Below are 19,538 nucleotides of genomic sequence, written 5' to 3' on the forward strand. Positions count from 1 at the left end.
CCTTAGCTCCCCTAAACTCTCTACCCTCAGTTCTTGTACCCCCTACAACCCGGCTCTTTGCCCGACCCACCAAATATCTGTCATCTACACTCCGCCTCCCCCCAACTCCCTGCCCTCACCCCGGCCACTTGTGATTCTGGAAACTTCCAGTTTCCCATGCTTTCCTTCATTCACCCATCCCAGGGCCCCTCTTCCGGATCCCTCAAACTCCTCCTCCACCTTCCCCGCTCTTCCAGTCTCCTCCCTTCCCCCCCACCCCCCCCACCCCGGCCCAACCTCGCCCCACTATCTCCATCTTCCCCAAACCACCCTCCAACTGACCCCTAATACTCTTTCTTGTCCCTAATCTCAGCCCCCAGTCCCCCTTCGTCTTCCCGAAATTGTCCCGATATCCCAACCTCATCGCCCCCCCCCCATCGCGTCCCCCCCCAACCCCCTCCCTCCTGACAGCCGCCCCTCCCTCCGGGCCTCTCCCCGCCCCCCGGCCCGGCCGGCCCGCGCCCCTCCTCGGCGCGCTCCCACGCCCGGCGCGGGTTCCCAGGCCGCCCCCCCGCGGTGGCCCAGAGACCCAGTTTGCGGCGGCAAAACATTGGTCTCCGGGCAACAGGCCCCGCCCGCCCTGGGGCGGCCCGAGCGAGCCCAGCCGCGCCGGGGCAGGGTAGCGGCGAGGCGGCTGGGCCCCGGCCTGGAGCCCGGGGCCCTCACCCTCCCAGAGGCCTGCAGGGCGCAGAGACCCGGAGACAGAGAGCCAGCAACTCGGACCCGGAGATTCGGGGCCCCGGAGCAAGAAGCACGGAGAAATTCGTGGAGGCTGAAGCCACAGGGATCTGTCTGGGACGCAGTGAGGAAGAGAGATCTGGAGACGAGCAAGGACGGGCCCCCACAATAAACACAGAGATAGCGAGCGAGATGAACACAGACCACCCCAGGCCCGCAGGGACGCCTCTGAAGGCAGGATAATCTACCTCTAATCGTCAGGGCCTTTGCATTTCTGTCGCGGGGACTTCCCCTCTCTGACTCTCAGTTTCCGTGTCTGTAAAATGGGTAGCACTTAGCGTTTAGGGCTGTTATGACGATTCAGTTAATGCACCGACCTAGAGCTCGTAGCACAGTTCTGGCACATGCCATCCGTCATTCATTCATGCAACAGCTATTTGTTCAGTACCTGTTATATGCCAGGCACTGTTGTAAGTCGTGGGTATACATCAGTGAAGGAGACAAAGATCCCGGTCCTTCTGGGGGTGGGGAGGGAGGCGGTGAGCAACACATAAGTGAAGCAAACTATACAGAGCATTGGAAAGTAGTAAGTGCTGGGGGAGAGGGGAGAAATGGAGGGTTGGGTTTGCCATTTCTTTCTTTTCTTTTCTTTTCTTTTCTTTTCTTTTCTTTTCTTTCTTTCTTTTCTTTTCTTTCTTCTTTCTTTCTTTTCTTTCTTTCTTTTCTTTCTTTTCTTTTCTTTCTTTTCTTTTCTTTCTTTCTTTCTTTCTTTCTTTCTTTCTTTCTTTCTTTCTGCCATTTTCAGTAGGGTGGTCAAGGGAAGACCTACAGGAGAAGGTGATGTTTGAGCAAAGACCAGAGGTGGGTTGAGGGGGAGGCCAGGCAGAAGTCTGGGCTAAGAGCATCTCAGTCAGCGGAAGCAGCAAGCCCAAAGGCCTTTAAGTGGAAACAGGTCTGGCGAGTTGGAGGAACAGGGAAGCTGGTGTGTGGTGGGAGCAGAGAGAACAGGGAAGGGGAGCAAGCGACAGAGACAGAGACAGAGACCCGGTCAGAGGGATTAAAGACAGATTGTTCAGGGAGGGCTTTATGGGCCATGGTGAGGCCTTCGACTTTTACTCTGAGTGAGTCAGGAGCCATGGGGGGGTTTTGAGCAAAAGAGGGACTTGAAAGCCTTTGATTTTAACAGCATCCCTGTGTCCCAATGTGGGGAATAGACTTTGGGAAGCAGGGAGACCAGTGAGGAGCCCCAGGCAATGGTCCAGGCAAGGGGCAATGATGACTTGGAGTAGGGGGAGCAGGGAACAGATTCTGGAAGTGTTTGAACTTAGAGCTGCAGAATTTGCTGACAGGCACATTCACGACAAGCCCTCAGTAGATGGCAGCAGTTACCATTATGTTAGGTGGTGCTCACGACATCTCCAGAGAACTTATCACCCCCTGCCCCGTTTTACAGATGCAGAAACTGAGGCCCAAAGAGGTCACTCAACTTGCCTAAGGACTCACAGCCCAGTCGGGCTCCAAACATGGCACTTCTCTATCAGGGTGGCTGTTGTCAAATTCACAACACCCTCAGGGCCTTGGAGCTACGCTCAAACTCATCCGCGTGAGCCCCAGGACCCTCACTGGCCTTACCCGGTGGGGGTAGAGAAAGCGATGGCCCGACGGGAGAATGCTGTCCGACTGGTGTTCAGGTTATCAGCCAGTCACCCGTGCTGGCCCGGGACACTTGCTTAGAGGCAGGCAGCTACATGCAGGGAGGGTCCACCCAGAACCTCCCAGTCCAGCATCTGCCTCCCACACTTAATCCCAGCACTGGCCCTGGCACACCCCAGCCGCTGCCTGCAGCAACCTGTTAAGCTGTCACACGCTCGCACGCAGACAGGTACATGGCCCTCCACTGCAGAGATGCATTTTTCAGGCAGCGTGCACGAAACATATAATTTCTGTCTCTTTCTGTTCCCGTATTTTTCTTTCTATCTTTTTGACCCTATCCTGTCTCTATCTCTCTGTCTTGCTATCTTTGCCTCTCTCTGACCCCACCCTCTCCCCCTCTGTCTTTCTCGTTCGAATCTCCACACTCAGGATCCGCTACCTGCAGTGGAGATCACGCTTGTCCCTGGCCATGTGTCTCCATAGAACCTCACCTATAATGTGACATCGAGTATGTGGAGGCCCCAGGTCAGCAGTTCTGGGTAGCTGATCAGAAACACCCAGGGAGGATCTCACATGTTATAATCCCCGCCACCTCTTTCTCTGAGATTCTGACCAGCAGCCTGTCGCGTGTGGGACTGGAGAAATCCACCTCTAAAAAGCTCTCTGGGTGACTGGGACCCCTGTTGGCCTCTACTAGTTACTCCGTGGAATTTTGCATACAGATAAGAACATCCAAAAAAAAAACAAAACAAACGTTGAAAAAAGAAAAAAAAAGAACATCCGTTCAGAGAGCAGAGGCCCCATCCCAACATCACACGGTAATCAGCTGTGAGGGGCTCCGTGCTGTCCACGATCGGTGGAATCCCTTTGGGAACAAGTTTGGGAGTCGAATAATAAAATTAAAAAAAAAAAATCAGATACGGAGAGCGATCCAGAAATGAACAGAAACTCAGGATACAGAGACTCAGAAAAAGAGGGGGGGCCAGGGGAGGGCAGGGACCCAGAAAGGGACCTAGGGGAACAGAGACAGTGACAGAGATGCACAGAAATACCGAAACAGAGATAGAGAGAGATAGGGGTCAGAAAGATGCAGACAGAGAGGCACAGTAAGAGGCAGAGACTGAGGCGGCCATTTAGGGGCAGGGATACCCCAAGAGAGGAACATTTGCTTTTCAATGAGACAGTATACACATGGCCCACGTTTTATAGGCCCTACTTTCGAGAAGCAGCCTGTGCCGTAGTTTGGCAATTGCACGCTTACCAAGCCAGGTCTCCTCCCCAAGCCCGGTATGTAGGATGCACATTAAATGCGTTTATATAACCTGCCCTCTGTGCAGAATCTAGGAGCTTTACATAACATAGCCCCGTGAGTCATGCTGCAGACATGGGGCACTGACCTGACACACCCAACAAGAGGGGACCCCCTTACCCAGGGCCATTATCTGGAAATGACTCTGAGATGTGAGAGATCATGGGTTTCACTGAGGACGAAGTAGAGGTCAGAGGAGGGCAGGGCATTTGCTCTGGGTCACACAGCCAGGATCCAGCAGCACAGGAATTCCAACCATATCTGCCTGATTTCATAGCCTTTGCACCCCAAGGCACCGAGAAAGGCAATGACTACCAATGTGCCCCTTTCCAGAGGGGAGGAAATAGACCGGTAATAACACAACAGCCCCCCTGGGTATTGAGTGCATTGTGCCACAGGGAGTACTTTACAAACACCATCTCATTTATTCCAAAGCCCGGTGAGGTAGGGACAGAATCCAGCTATTAAATAATATAATTATAACATAATTATACCCGTTATATACAGAGCACTAACACTGTACTAAGCGCTTAACAGGACTTCATACAGTCACAGCTCTGGAGGTGGGTGATGTTATCACCTCCATTTCAGGAAGGGAAGAGGCTCGAAGAAAGGAAGTCACAGGCCAAGGTCATAGAGCGGGTGTTTGAACCCAGGTCTCTCTGGATGGTTATCGCTGCCACCCATTCCCCGGGGGACGTGCCCGCAGTGCATCTATGCACCGTGCAATCGATGTAACATCTAACACTGACATCTCAAATACTTTAGTTCAAATACCAAGAGCTCCTGCCTCATCTTTCTCTGCTTGGGAGGACCTAACCCGGCCTCCGCTCCCCGACACTTCCCTGACGCCTGGAGTGGGACCCTCTCCTCTCCTTACAGCGCCTCAGTCTCGCCAAGTCGGCGCCTGTAAAATGTTCCTGCCCCTTTAAGAGAGCGAACAGTCGGCCGGCGTTGCCCAGCAGCACCAACGTGGTTGCCAGGCAACGTCAACAAACGACGCGCCCGCCGTCTCCGCGTGCCCCCCCCTCCCGCCCGCGCAGACGCGGTGACGCGAAGGGCTGTGGAACGCTGTCGCTTAGCAACGGGAAGGCTGTTTGTCCCGGGCCCGGCTGCGCGGCCGCACAGGGCGCAACCAGGACCGGCCCGGGCGGACAGATGGGCCGACCGGGAGACCGGGGTGGGGGTGCCTGCGGTGATGGGAGCGGGGGAGAACCGGGTCCCCAAATTGCCGGTTTCCCTTTAGACAGCCGCCGTCTGCTTGTCGCCTGCTCCTCCTGTCTGACCCGGGACCGCCTCCGCTCGGGTATCTGTTCGTCTGGGCCCCCTCCTCCCCGGCATGTCTGTTTGTCCAGCGTCTCCCGCGCCGTGGCTGTCTCATATTCCCCCCAAACAATAACAACCAAAATAGGTACAAGCACACTTCTCTGGCCCTGCCGCTTTTGCCTTAGACTCTGGGGTTTCTGGGTGCACTGTTGTTACGGAGGTCCCAACCAGTGGAGACAAACCTGTATCGGCACACACAGTGGGAGCTACAGCCCGAGAGCTCCCTCCCGTTCCTGTTCCCCGCTCTCCTCGGGGTTCTCTTGCCTGTCTTTTCTCGGTCCTCTTTCATCAGGCAGCCCGCGGTCCTAACAGCCTGTGCCCGCGATGCTGTCCACAGCTGGGAGGGTCTAATAACTCATCCCCAACACATACCCCCAACACCCCCAATCCAGTAGCTTCCTGTGACCAGGGCTGGGGCGAATCTCCAAGCAGAGAGAAGAAATTGGGTGTGTGACAGTGTGAGTGGATGTGACTATAGGTGAATGACTCTGCCAGTGACAGTGTGTCCGTCCCGTATTTCCCGTGTGACAGCATGATCATGAGGGCTTCCTTTGTGTGTGAGAGAGCAGCTAGCGGACTGAGAATTTCCTCAGCTTGCATTTGTGTATCTGGATACGTGGGTATTTGGAGCCCTGCTCACGTGTGTGTGTGTGTGTGCATAGTTGTGTCTCTGCATGTGGTCATGTGTGAAACAGTAAGTGCATAAGTACCTATGGATGTATATGGTTTTGCGTCTGGTTTGCATTTCTGGTTCCTTGTGTGTGTGTGTGGTTCTTGTATATGTCATCTGCGTGTAACTATGCAGGTACCTGTATTTGTGAGCGGGTGATCTCTGGGTTCTCCCTACAGCATTTATCACAATTTCTAGTTATACTTCTGTTTGTCTACTGTCTGTCACCCCCCCTGGACTGTGTGTCCCATGAAGGCAGGGCCCAGAGCTGTTGTGGTCACTGCTGGGTCCCCAGTGCTGCCCTGCACACAGTAGGTACTCAGTAATCATTAGCTGAGTAGATGAATCAATGACCCATGTGTGTCCATGTCAAGTGCACAGATCTGTGTAACTGTGTGAATGGTTCTGTCCTTCTGGATAGTGGTCATTCGGATCACAGGAAAGAGCATTGTGTCTGACCGTGTGGCTCTAATTTTTAGCCCCTGCCACACTGTGTGACTCATAGGAGGGTCCCGGTCAACATTTGTGGACCTGACCCGTGTGGTTCTCTCTGTCTGGACATTAAGGCCTCTACATACCTCAGTTTTTGTCATCTGGCAAATGGGGATAAAAAACTGATCGCCGCATGGGACTGTTGTGGGGAGTGCATGAGTTCATAAAGAGAGCACTTGGAAAGTGCCTAAGTCTTGGCCCTGGTGTGTTAAGTATGAGGTGAGCACTCAGTGCCTGCGAGGCCCAGTCATAATCATCACTGTGATGCCCAGGTTCTGGGGAAGGCAGAGGAGGGGTGGAGTTTGGGGGGTGGGAGGTGTGGAGGTTCAAATCATTCAATGGATTGAAAGAAGCTGGAAGTGTCTGGAGAGCCGCGGGAGGAACAGAAACCAGGCTGAGTCTTGCAGGCTGGTGGGATTTGGGGAGGGGGCAACAATAGCAATAACAAGAAGGCACAGTGTAGACTCTGCTAGGGGCTTGGAGACGAATTTCTGTCTGTCTTGTTCCCAGCTCTGTCCCCCAGCGCCTAGAGCGCCTGACCCAGGGCACCTGCCGAGTAAATGTGTTTGAATGGGCCACTGAATGAATACATGAGTGAGTGAATTTCATGCCACAGCCTCCTGAGTCTGGGGCTTCTGGGTAGGTGGGGAAGGCCTGGTGGGCTGTCAGGGCTGGAGAGGGGCCCCAGCCTCCAGGACCTGCCTCGGCCCTATCCCCCACCCCGCGGTTCCCACAGCTCAGGGCTGCGGAGGGCGTGGAAGGGGCCGGGAAGGGAGTGTCAACTGCCCGCCCGCTGCCGCCCTGGACGGATGCCCGGCGTGTCTGCAGGAGGGAAAGGGTAGCTCAGGCGCCTGAGTCACCTCAGAGAAACCCCGGGCCGCATACCTGGCCGCTGACATCACCCAGCCAGGGCACCCCCCGGCAGCCCAGACAAGCGGACTGAATCACAGGCGGAATTCAGCCACCGCGGGCGCGGGCACGTGGCCCGCTGTGACCCCCCTCCACGAGACACCCCCGCGTGGCCGTCTGGCCGCGGGGGCCGGCAGGCCGCCTCGGGGTCAGTGAGGGGGCACGGAGCCTGAGTCAGGGACCGGGCGGCTACCGCCGGAGACCACCGGCCCCGCGGGCGTCCTCAAGGTGCTGGAGGGAGAGAGTGGGGAGGAGAGCGGCGGGGAGGCCCCTAAGCCAGAAGGAGGAAGCCCGTGTGGGTGTGACCGGGAGGCTGTGGCTTGTGGGCAGCGGCTGGATGACCTTCTGGGGTGGGGTGGGCCTGGGTGTTTGCGCAGAGAACCTCGGGTGGTGGTGGGGGTGGGGGGGCTATGGGATCTCCGTACGATTCGCGCACGCACGCACACCCACACATAACACGCACAGCCCGAACCCCAGGTGGGGAGTCCCTGCCGCCATCCACCCCAAGACTGCGGAGCCTCCCTCAGTGGGTTGTCACCTGGGCCTCACTCCACCCAAGCCTGCAAGTTGGGCAGGTTCCCTAAGGGTTCACGGCCTTAGTTTCCTTATCTGGGGAATGGGGATAATAAGAATCATCGCCTTAGGCACTTAACGCTTAGAGGGAGCATTCTTTCTGCCAGGCACTGTTCTAAGGATTGTGCATATAAACTCATTTACTCCGAAAACCAAGGCTAGGAGGGAGGTGCTGTTGTTATCCCCACTTTACACAGGAGGACGCGGAGGCTCAGAGAAGTTAAGTTACTTGCCCAGGGTCCCACAGCTCGTGTTACTAGAAGAGTTAAACAGGAAAACACAGTAGTTCTAGGGGCACCTGGCTGGCTGGGTCAGAGGAGCACGCGATCCTGATCTGGGGGTTATGAGTTCAAGCCCCCCATTGGGCGTAGAACTTACTTAAAAAATAAAAAGGAGGGGCGTCTGGATGGCTCAGTCGGTTAAAGGTCAGACTTCAGCTCAGGTCATGATCTGGCGGTTCGTGGGTTCGAGCCCCACATCAGGCTCTGGGCTGACAGCTCGGAGCTTGGAGCCTGCTTCAGAGTCTGTGTCTCCCTCTCTCTCTGCCCCTCCCCTGCTTGTGCTCTGTCTGTTCTCCCTCTCAAAAATAAATAAAAACATTTTTAAAAAGAAAAGAAAAAAGAAAATAGAGTGGTTCTGTATAATGTAGCACGTGGTCAATTTTCTCCAACGACTGTTGCCATATTATTAATCCTGCTCATATTATTTTCATCCTTAGTCCGGCTGGAAAAGTCTCCAGAACAGTGATCCTCGCCACCTTGGCCTGGTCCTTCCTCTTAGCTTCCTGCAGTCTCTCCTGCTTCCCTTGTCTTTGGTCTGCTATGTACACAGTAGGAGACAGTGCTTTCAGGGATTCCCTCCTTATCTAGATCTTTTCAGGACTGGATAGTGGTTGTCCAGACACCTCCACCAGGAAGTTCTCCTGGCTTGCTCCAGCCTCACTGAACACTCCTGCCACCCAAAGCCTGGAGCGACTATAGCCGGTGGGTGACACACCCACACCGGCACACTGTGCGAGTCTGGGTTGGGGGTGAATGAGAGGCTAGTCCCCACAGGGCGGGGGTCCACAGCACCCGTGGCCCAGGGCCGGAGACAAGCCAGCAGCTGAGAGGGGCCTCTGCTTATGTCTGCCTGCCCACATATGTGGAACTGTGCCCCTAGTATGAGCGTGCATGGGAGAGAGCATACACAGTAGTGGGAGAGGGGCGTGTGATTCTGTGTATCTGGGTGCCTCGTTCTGTAGGTTTTTTTTTTTTTCCAGTTTATTTATTTTTTATTTATTTATTTATTTTTAATTTTTTTAAACGTTTATTTATTTTTGAGACAGAGAGAGACAGAGCATGAATGGGGGAGGGTCAGAGAGAGAGGGAGACACAGAATCCGAAACAGGCTCCAGGCTCTGAGCGGTCAGCACAGAGCCCGACGCGGGGCTCGAACTCACGGACCGCGAGATCATGACCTGAGCCGAAGTCGGACGCTTAACCGACTGAGCCACCCACGCACTCCTCCAGTTTATTTATTTTTGAGAGAGAGAGAGAGAGAGAGTGGGGTGGGGAGGGACAGAGAGAGAGAGAGAGAGAGAGAATCCCAAGCAGGCTCCGCACCGTCAGCACAGAGCCCAACAAGGGGCTCGAACCCACCAACCATGAGATCATGACCTGAGCCGCAGCCGGACGCCCAACCGACTGAGCCACCCAGGCGCCCCCCGTTCTGTCGATTTTTATGCAACTCTGAGCAAAGGCCCTGGAGGCTCTTTGTGCCTGTGCGTCTGTGGCAGCATCTCGGCACAAATGGGGGCATCTGAGAACTTCTGTTGAGGTTGCCGCTTTACCTGGCCGTGGGGGTGCCTGGCTGTGTCGCTCTGTGCGTGTGGAGTTGTGTGTCTATGCGGACGGACAGAGGGGCGTGCCTGTCGGTATCTGTGTGGTCTGCCGTAGGCGCACCCTTGTGATCATGTATGCACAAGCGTGTCTGTGTAGCTCTGTGTGCGTGACTGTGTATTTACTTACTTGTCTGTGTATCCAGGCACACAGGAGTGAAAGGCGCGTGCCTGGCTTTCTGTCTCCACGGGGTTGGATTCCGTAAACCAAGCCTCCTTCTTCCCACCCCTGAGAAAAACATGTCCGCCCCACGCCACCCCGCCCCTGGAAGGACCCAAGGTCGCCGGCCCAGCTCCGTTTCCCCTGGGAAACAGGCAGGGAAGACAAGCATGCTGACCCTTCATCAACACCTGGAGCCAGGCCTCGACACCCACATACGGCCTCCGCCCCTGTCAATGGGTCCATAAGATCTTTCCCCTTCAATCAGCGTGATAGCAAAGGGACAGAGGGGCCCGGATAGGTTTCTGTCGGAGACAATCTGTCGGAGTTTGAATGCATAAATGAGGGACCCGTGAAGATTCGTTCAGTAAAAAAAAAAAAAAAAAAATGTGTCCTGAGTACCTGCTGAGTACCTGGCACCTTGTGCTGGGGACATGGCAGTGACACCAGGACAGCCACGGCCCAGACCTCCCTAACAGTGCAGACCCCTGGGGGGAGAAAGATCCAGTCCCCAGAGGGTGATGAGCCCAGAGAGGCAGAGCTGGGAGCGAGGCTGCCCCAGGGAGGGCTTCCTGGAGGAGGAGATTATGAGCTAAGGAAGCAACGGGGAGAGAGCTCCAGCCAGAGGTGGTTGGCACAGGCCAGGTTATGCCACGGGCCTTGTGGGCCACGGTGAGCGAGGAGCTTGAATTCCAAATGCAGGGGTATTGGGAGTCCCCAGTCTGGACCACTTGGCTTCCCTGAAATGCTATAGACACCCCCTCCCGGAGGCCTCCAGGAGTGCTCAGTGGGGAGCTGGCCCGGCTAGCCAGGAACACTATTTGATGCTCAGTATCAAGGAGCCAGCAGTCACCGACCAGCCTGGCTCTACCGTCACGGAGGTCACAGTCACGACAGCAGGACACACACCTGTGCGTGCACCCCTGCACACACCCCCCCCCCCATGCCTCAGAAACACTCACAGACCTTTCTCTTTGGGCTGAAGCCTCAGCATCACCCAGGGGCTTGCTAGAAATGCAAACACATCTGTGCTGTAACCAGATTTCCCAGCTGATTCTCCATCACACAAACAGCTGGGAAACATGGCCCTTAGGCTTAACCTTCCTTCGTTTCTTTTCTGTACGGTGTGGATAATAACACAACCCCCTCAAGGGGCTGGCATGCTAGGAGGATTAACTGGGGTAACGTGCGTGAAAACACCAAGCACAGCCTCCTAAGTATTTGCTTTCCTCCTCCTCCTCCTCCTCCTCCTCCTCATTTTCAGTATTAAATTTCAGAGCCCGAAAGGACTCCCGAAAGGAAAAGGGAAAGGAAAGGGCTCCCGAAAGGAGCCCACCATCATCCAGCCTTCCTGCTCTCTGGGCGGGGAAACTGAGGAACAGGGTAGCCAGAGTATTGCCCAAGAAAGAATGGAAGGATGTGGTGAGGCCTGCCTTTGGCAGAGTTGACCCGAGGGCTGTTTGTGAGATGCTCGGAGCTAGGACCACTCCACACACCAGTGGGAGCAGAAGGCTGAGGGCTCCCCTGCCCCCTCCCCAAGCAGGGCCAAGCCCTCTGGAGCCAGAGCGGAGATCTTGCCCTCTCCCCCACATTCAAGTCCTCCTCCTCCCGGAAGCTCCCTGGGATTGAGCCCCGTGAAGAAAGACTTGCCATGGCCCACCCCGGGCTCCCTGTGGGCAAGGTGAGCATGTCTTTGTGTGTGTGTTTGAGTGACACTGTGTGTGTGTGTGTGTGTGTGTGTGTGTGTGGTCACCAGGACCAACTTTTTCCTTAGACACAGAGGGCACAGTACGAGGACCTATGATAATTTTAGAGGCCCACCAAAAAATTTAATTTCTTTTAAAATAAGAAGAAAAAAACTGAACTTCTAGGTAAAAGAAAATGTTCTCTTTAAATTTTTTTTTTTAAGTTTACTTTTGAGAGAGAGTCAGGGACAGAGCGTGAGCAGAGGAGGGGCAGAGAGAGAGGGAGACGCAGAATCCGAAGCAGGCTCCAGGCTCTGAGCTGTCAGCACAGAGCCCGACGCGGGGCTCAAACTCACGAACCGTGAGATCATGACCTGAGCCGAAGTCGGACGCTTAAGCGACTGAGCCACCCAAGCGCCCCTGTACTTTTTTAATAAATTTTTTTGACATGTATTTATTTTTGAGAGACAGAGAGACAGAGCACGAGCAGGGGAGGGGCAGACAGAGAGGGAGACACAGAATCCGAAGCAGGCTCCAGGCTCTGAGCTGTCAGCACAGAGCCCGAAGCGGGGCTTGAACTCACAAACCGTGAGATCATGACCCGAGCGGAAGTCGTTCGCTCAACCGATGGAGTCACCCAGGTGCCCCTAAAAAAATAAAATCTTACAAAAATAAAATAAAAAATAAAAAAGCACAGGCTCTGAAGCCTACACGCTGCATTCTTAGCCCAGCTCTGCCACTAATTTGCTGTGTGACTCTAGGAAAGTGACTTCACCTCTCTGGGCCTCCTTTTCCTTGCAGGTTAAATGGTAGTTCCTACCCCATAGGAGTGTTGTGAGGATGCAAGAAATTAATATGAGTGCTCGGGAAGAACAACCTCTTGCTATTAGTGTGAGAAGAACATCCGGGTGCCTCCATAGTAAAGGTGTGAATGTCACGTGTGCTTGTGACCACATAACAGTGTGTGTTTCAATATGTGTGTGTGGTGGTGGGGGGGGGGGTGTGGAGCTATTTCCGTGTGTGGCCCTGTGTGTTGCTGCTGGCAGGTGAATGTCTGAATACCCACATGACCCTGTGAGTACATGCCAGTGGCTGTGTGGCTGCATGGGCCACCTGTTAGGGTGTGAAGGTCTTTGGGTAGCAGGGTTTTTGTGCGTCTCCTTTATTCTGTGGGAGAGATGGGGGGCTTGGACAGGACAGGGAATGAGGGGTCACTCCCTGTCTGATGCTGGGGCCGAGTCACTGCCTGCTGGTGGTTGCTGTGTCATACCCTGGTCCGTGTCCCTACTTCCAGACTGGTGGCAGACAGAGGGGGCGTGGGGGAAGGAGGTGGAGGGTAGGCTTGAGGCTGGGCTTTTGTCTGGAAACCTCAGTCTGCCCATCTTGGCCCCTGTGTCCCTCCAGCCTTCCACGTCTCCCTACCTCCTTCCCCACTATTGAAGCGGGGAATCAAGACTCTCCTGGGAGTCAGGGTCCACCCACCCCCTCCTGCTCTGCCTCAGACCTGCCTGTGACCCTGATGGGGGTCCCGTCCTCTCTGGGCTTCAATAGTCTCAAAGCGCTTCTCCCTCTGTGCCCAGGGCTGGGCGAGGCTCTGCTTTGGGAGGGAAGAATCAGGATCTTTGAAATTTGTAAAGCAGCTGCTAGGACCCTTGCCAGTGGATGCTTAAGAGTTGGGGGCTGTGGCATCCCCCAAGTACCTGAATTAAACTCTTGAACCCATTTCCTAGCAGGCAGGAGACGCTTCATCCTAAATTTCATTCTCTACCCGCTCCAAACCCGCATACCTCCCAAACGCCGGAATGCGGGGCCAGCAGGGTCCAAAACACACATCCTTTGTCCAGCTGGGAAAACTGAAGCCGAAGCTCAGAGACAGAAAACATTACCGAGCCCGCTCAGCGAGTCCCGGCCGAAGCAGCGAAGAGCCTCGGGACGCCGTCCCCTCCTCCACTTTCACCTGGAGCATCACCGCCCCTCCCACTCCGTTTTGGGACTCAGTTTCCCCGCCTACGTGACTAGACCACACTAGCCAGGGCCTTTTCTGGGGGTCTGACCTTCCTCTTGAATGAGGGCGCTGCATCACAGGGAGAAATGTGAGGGGCTTCCAGAAGTGACGGGTACCCGTTCACCGGGGTCTTCCCCAGGCTAGCTTAAGAGCCTATTAATACCGGCCCCCGGGGCGGCGCGGCACTGCGCAGGCGCGGGTGGGTTCCGCAGGCGCGCGGGGTGAGCGCGCGAGCGAGCGAGGGATTCCCTCTGACGTAATTGCTAGGATACCAAACAAACACTCCGCCGCGCCGGCCGAGCTCCTTATATGGCTAATTGCGTCACAGGAACTCCTGGGAGGCGGGGCCGGGATCCCCTCCCGCCGAGGACCCTGGAACGGAGCCCCCACGAGCCCCAGGGCCGCGGGGGTGATTCAGGCGGACAGATCGAGGCTAGGGTAGACCTCTTGCCGGACGGCGCGGGGCTGAGTTCCGCAGGACCGGAGATTTTAGGAAGTTTGTGGAGCGCTGGACGAGTGACGTAAGCAGGGGGGCGGGTCCCGGACAAATAAATACAGGCTGGCGGCTTTGGGCTTCATTCATAAGACTGAGAGGTACGGCTTCGGCAGGGACAGGCGGAGCTGAGACTTGGGGACTTGATTGTTGTGGTTCTTGGGGGCTGTGAAGTTCGCTTTATTATTTTTTTCCGGAGAGAAAGTTTTGGGGAGGATTCTTCTAGATAATTCTACATTTTATTTTGGAGGAGCGACTTACTCTTTTTGTCTTCTTTATTACTCCCCTCCCCCCGTGGGACCCGCTGGACGCGTGGAGAAGACCGCACCCGAAGCGGATTCTATACAGCAAGACAGCGCTTTCCGCCTCTGGGGGAGCGATCCCCCCCACGCCCCTGGGTCCTACGGAGCCTGGACTTTCAGGAGGCACAGCGGCATCTTGTGGGGGCCTGGGCACCGCAGAGGAATTGCACAGAAACTTTGCCATTGTTGGAGCGGGACGCTGCCCCCATCCCGAGTTTCCTCGGACAGCGCGCTTTGGGGACGCGCTCGGCTCACCCCGGACTCGCACCTTTCTCTTCCACCCGGCCATAGCCTTGGCTTCCCGGCGACCTCAGCGTGGTCACAGGGCCCCCCCTGTGCCCAGGGAAATGTTTCAAGCTTTCCCCGGAGACTACGACTCCGGCTCCCGGTGCAGCTCCTCACCCTCCGCCGAGTCTCAGTATCTGTCTTCGGTGGACTCCTTCGGCAGTCCACCCACTGCCGCCGCCTCCCAGGTAAGTTCTAGAGGGTTGGGGTGCTGCTTTATGGGTTTTCTTTCTTTCTTTCTTTCTTTCTTTTTTAAGTCAGGGTGGGAACGCGCCATCCCCCCTCCCAAATAAAGACGCATCAAAACTCAGGATCTGAGAGAGAATAGGCTCACCGCGCACTTTGCAAACTGCAGAGTCGGGGCGTGTTTGCAATTGGTTGTGTGCGTGGATCGCAGGAAGGGAACGCAGAGGGGTTAGCTTTGGGGGTGGGGAGAATGCTCCGTTCAGTGCAACGTGTATGCGGTAGCCGGGCTGCGAACTTTTAGCCTGCTCCGGGACTGCCCCCGACCCAGGTCCCCAACCTGAAGCTAGCTCAGTTAGGCAGGTGGAGAAGTCCCAGGGAAGCTTCCAGTAGCCTCCTCCCTTTTCCTTCTCCAACCGAGCGCCTACTCCGGCATCGGGTTGCGCTCGATCCAGCGGGTAAGCTGGCCTCGAACCCTCGCTTGGAGGCGCTGCCTCCGCCTCCTGCGCGGAGACGTAACGGGGGACCCGTGCGTAACGGCTGACGCGCTGGAATCCTCCGTCTGACGCGGGGCACGCACGGCGCGCGGCGCCCCCTTCGTCCGCCCCGCCCCTGACGTCCCGGAGCGTTCTATTTTGGAACGCCGGGGCCACGTTGCTAAGGGAGGGGGCAGCTCGGCGTTCCGATTGGCCGCCGCGGCGCGGGTTTTGGCCAATCAACTTTCCCTTCCCATTTGTAGGGTACAGTTCCCTTCCCCCTCTCTGTCCCCGGAACTCGTGGTTCCTTGGCGCTAGGGTCTCTTTTACGGGCCTCTAAAGGCAGAACGAGGGGATTCCTGTCGCGACAGGAGCGACTCTCTGCGATCCAATGGGTCCGCGAGGACCCTGCGGCGAGCCGGCCCCTCCGATCTCAGGGGCCGAGGGTGCCTGTGTGCAGGGGTTTCTTTGGGAGACATGGGTGACTGTCACCCTTTTCTCCAGGCATACACAGACACAGTCCCAGCCCCTCTGCCAGATCCCTCTGCTGTGTCCGAGGACCGGACTGGAACCGCTAACCGCAGGGGGAAAGAGCCAGGTGGTCTCCAGGAGCCCCGCCCTCTCTGGGCTTCCAGGACTCTGATTGGCCAGCGAGCCAGCCCTTCCCTCACCACGCCCCCTGGGAGAGTAGTTAAGCCTTCCGAGCAGTTCTAGGATTCCATTTGGGGGGTGGGGGGGTAGATGAGCGCGGCTCGGGCTCGGGGGCCCGGGACCTACACCCTTCTCCCTCCGCGGCAGTCTGAGGGTGCCCGGATCGTCACTTTCTCTACCTGTCCGTCCACCGTAACCTGTCACTTGTCAGCCTCACCCCGTGGAGAAACAATTACTTGAAACGTTGTTCTAAACTCCTAGGCCTGTCCCCCAACACCCTTTTAACTAAGACCCCCGCCCCTGCACGGAGGTCTCATGGACCTTCCAGTCGCTCATCCCCCCGGCTCAGAGGGGGGTGTGTGTGTGTGTGAGTGTAGAGGAAGGCTTGGCCTCAGGCCTCTCCCTCTCCCTCCCCTTGCCTGTGGGGTGGGGGTGGGGTGTTGTGGCTGTGTGTGTGGCTGTGACTCCTTCCCGGGGGTTCTGTCACCCGGCTGTGTCCAGCCTCCTCCCCACCCCCCCCCACCTAAGAGTCACCAACCCGGGGTGTGATTCACCACCCGCTGGAACCGTGCAACCTTTCCCCGAAGAAGAAGGAGGAGGTAGAAGCCAGTTGAGCAGAAATCCTCTCATTAACCACTGCGTCACGGTGTAGTGGAAGGGTGGGTGTTGTGGCTTTTTGCCTGTGACACACACATCCACACCCGCTCGCCCTGTGCTCACTCACGGGGGTCGGTGTGTGTATGTGTGTTGGGTGTGTGTGTGTCGGTGTCTCTGTTTGTGTGTCTACGCCTGTGTGTGTATGTGTCACCCCGTAGGAGTGCGCCGGTCTCGGGGAAATGCCCGGTTCCTTCGTGCCCACGGTCACCGCGATCACAACCAGCCAGGACCTCCAGTGGCTCGTGCAACCCACCCTCATCTCTTCCATGGCCCAGTCCCAGGGGCAACCACTGGCCTCCCAGCCCCCGGCCGTCGACCCCTACGACATGCCAGGAACCAGTTACTCCACGCCGGGCATGAGTGGCTACGGCAGTGGCGGAGCCAGTGGCAGTGGTGGGCCTTCCACCAGCGGAACCGCCAGCGGACCTGGGCCTGCCCGTCCGGCCCGAGCCCGGCCTAGGAGACCCCGAGAGGAGACGGTGAGTAAGCGGCAACACAACTCGGACTGGGTCTAGGGAGCCAGAGAGGCAGCAACTTTCTCGCCCGCGGGGTGAGGGGCCACCCAGGCCTCTGGTGGCTACAGAAACCCTAGCAGAGGGTCCTTTTCTGCCTCCCGCAAGAAGAGGAGGTTTGGGGTGGATGGAGGAGGTGCACAAGGTCCCCAAACCTCATGGCCTCTATCTCTCCTGCTCAGCTTACTCCGGAAGAGGAGGAGAAGAGAAGGGTTCGCCGGGAAAGAAACAAACTGGCAGCAGCAAAGTGTAGGAACCGTCGGCGGGAACTGACCGACCGACTCCAGGCGGTGAGGATGGTCCCTGGGGGGGTGGGAGGGGGCGGTGAGGATACACTGAAGGGGGGGCTCCCCCCCCCCCCCGTCCTCCCTCCTCGCCACCTGTGCCGACAGCCAGAGGTTCCTTGTAAGGAATTAGGTACAGGTGTGGCCAGACAGGGTAACCCCAGGCATACACGCAGACCCCCCACAAGCTCCTGCCCGTGCCTGCCCCGGTTGCTGACCTTTAACAGAGGTCCCGCCCTTTCTCCCTTTGCGGCTGGGGCCAGCGTTCGCCCATTTTTGCCTCGGTGTCTCCATCTCTTCAGCCCCCTCCTGGAATCTCCCGGGATCCTTCCCGCTTTTATGTTCTGGAGAGTCCGTGAAACAAAACGCTCCTAATCCTACATCCGTTTCTTACCGCCTGCACCCAAAGTTCTCAGATGCTGGGCAGGCGGCCTCCGCCACCCCCCCCCCCTCCCTGTTTACAACTTACCTGGGTCCGGGAGGTGGGCTTGCAGGGTTGACGTGCTGCCCCTAGAGGAAATCGGGGGAATCCTCTCCTTGCCTTCCTTACCTGGTCACCTCCCTGGGAGGCAGAGGGGGAGGGGTACCAGAGGGGAACAGGTGGCATTAAAAACACCGATCATTCATTCATTCAACAAACCTCTGAGTGCCTCTCCCAAAACCAGAGCCCTCCATATACATCTGGCCCCTTCTCAACTATCCACTGAACACATGGGGAAACTGAGGCTCCTGGGAGGCAAGACCCATGCCCCAAATCCATAGCATACCAGGACTCCATGTCCGGAGAGGGGGGGGTGCTGGTGGGGGCGGGGGTGTCTTTCCTCTCAATCAGGAGCTGCCTTTCAGCCCCGGGGCCTCTGCAGCAAGTTCAGGCGACATGGTTCCGACCCACCTTCTCTAGTCGTTCATGGGCCTTTTTTTCCTCCTTCTTCCCTCACCTCCACGCCGCCGGGGGACCTCAGGAGACAGATCAGCTGGAGGAAGAAAAGGCAGAGCTGGAGTCGGAGATCGCCGAGCTCCAAAAGGAGAAGGAGCGTCTGGAGTTTGTGCTGGTGGCCCACAAACCGGGCTGCAAGATCCCCTACGAAGAGGGGCCGGGGCCGGGCCCGCTGGCGGAGGTGAGAGATTTGCCGGGGTCAGCATCCGCTAAGGAAGATGGTTTCAGCTGGCTGCTGCCGCCCCCACCACCACCGCCCCTGCCCTTCCAGACCGGCCAAGACGCATCCCCCAACCTGACAGCTTCTCTCTTTACACACAGTGAAGTTCAAGTCCTCGGTGACCCCTTCCCCGTTGTTAACCCTTCGTACACTTCCTCGTTTGTCCTCACCTGCCCGGACGTCTCCGCGTTCACCGGCGCCCAACGCCCCAGCGGCAGTGACCAGCCTTCCGACCCCCTGAACTCGCCCTCCCTTCTTGCTCTGTGAACTCTTTAGACACAAACCAAACACACACACAAGGGAGAGAGATCTGGAAGAGGAGGAGGAAGAGAGAGAGAGGGGAAGAGACAAAGCGGGCGTGTGGCCTTCCTGCCTCTCGCGTCTGACTCCCTGCGACCACTGTCATCGGACAGGAGGACCTCCTTGTGTTTTGTGCCGCCTCTTGTTTCTATGGCCCGGCGAGGCCACAAAGCTGGTGACTTTGGGGGCAGGGGGTGGGGAGGGAATGGACGCCCCCCAGCTGCCTGTTGGCCCTTTCACCTCATCCCAACCTCTGGGGAGGGGTGGGTGGGTGGCGGCGCCTCGCTTTGGGCAGAGGGAAAGGGGTGCTGGTAGTGGGCGGGGGGGGGGGGGGTGGAGTCTACTGGAATCTTCTCCAGAGAGGCCCAACAAGGAAATGCCACAGACCGCCCCCCTCCCCCACAATGTCTCCCACGCCCACCCTTCAGGGGGTGACCAGGCTGGTTCTCCCTGCTCCCCTGACCTTAGCTTATTTATCCAACATTTCCACATGGTTAGATCCTCCTCTGAATTGAGCCTCCCTTTAAGGGAAGTTGATGCCTCCTATGATGCCCTCCTACCCAGACTTAGTCTGAAATGTGAACCTTCTTCCCTGATTGTCCAGCCGCTCCCTTCCAGCAAAAGTGGCTCTGATCTGAATTCCTGGCCTCTTAAGGATCTCCCCCCATTCAGCCCCCAGCCGTCCTCTCGGATTACAGTGTTACCCCAAGCCTCCCAGCCTGGCTCAGCCTTCCCTCCTGGCCTTCCTTGCTGGGCCTCTCTGATTCAGGCGGCAGGGGGCGCTGTGATGCCCGTCCTGGAGCGCTTTATACTGTGAAATGAGTTGGCGGGATTGTGGGGGGGGAGCCCGGTGGGACAGA

General features: G+C 56.9%; 1 protein-coding gene across 1 annotated transcript; it reads left to right on the forward strand.

Moving 5' to 3' along the window:
• Nucleotides 1–13,975: 13,975 nt before the first annotated feature.
• Nucleotides 13,976–18,950, forward strand: FOSB (FosB proto-oncogene, AP-1 transcription factor subunit). The gene is made up of 4 exons (XM_030299051.1): nt 13,976–14,646; nt 16,584–16,904; nt 17,120–17,227; nt 18,184–18,950. The coding sequence occupies exons 1-4, from the start codon at nt 14,521–14,523 to the stop codon at nt 18,643–18,645; spliced, it is 1,017 nt and encodes a 338-aa protein (XP_030154911.1). The 5' UTR covers nt 13,976–14,520; the 3' UTR covers nt 18,646–18,950.
• Nucleotides 18,951–19,538: the final 588 nt, after the last annotated feature.

Source organism: Lynx canadensis, chromosome E2 (assembly GCF_007474595.2).
Source record: "Lynx canadensis isolate LIC74 chromosome E2, mLynCan4.pri.v2, whole genome shotgun sequence".
In the NCBI taxonomy this organism is placed as follows: domain Eukaryota; kingdom Metazoa; phylum Chordata; class Mammalia; order Carnivora; family Felidae; genus Lynx; species Lynx canadensis.

Coding starts and splice junctions, on each gene's coding strand:
- FOSB (XM_030299051.1), top strand. CDS start 14,521: ATGTTTCAAGCTTTCCCCGGAGACTACGACTCCGGCTCCCGGTGCAGC. Junction 16,905..17,119: donor GGAGACCCCGAGAGGAGACG/GTGAGTAAGCGG, acceptor TCTCCTGCTCAG/CTTACTCCGGAAGAGGAGGA. Junction 17,228..18,183: donor TGACCGACCGACTCCAGGCG/GTGAGGATGGTC, acceptor GGGGGACCTCAG/GAGACAGATCAGCTGGAGGA.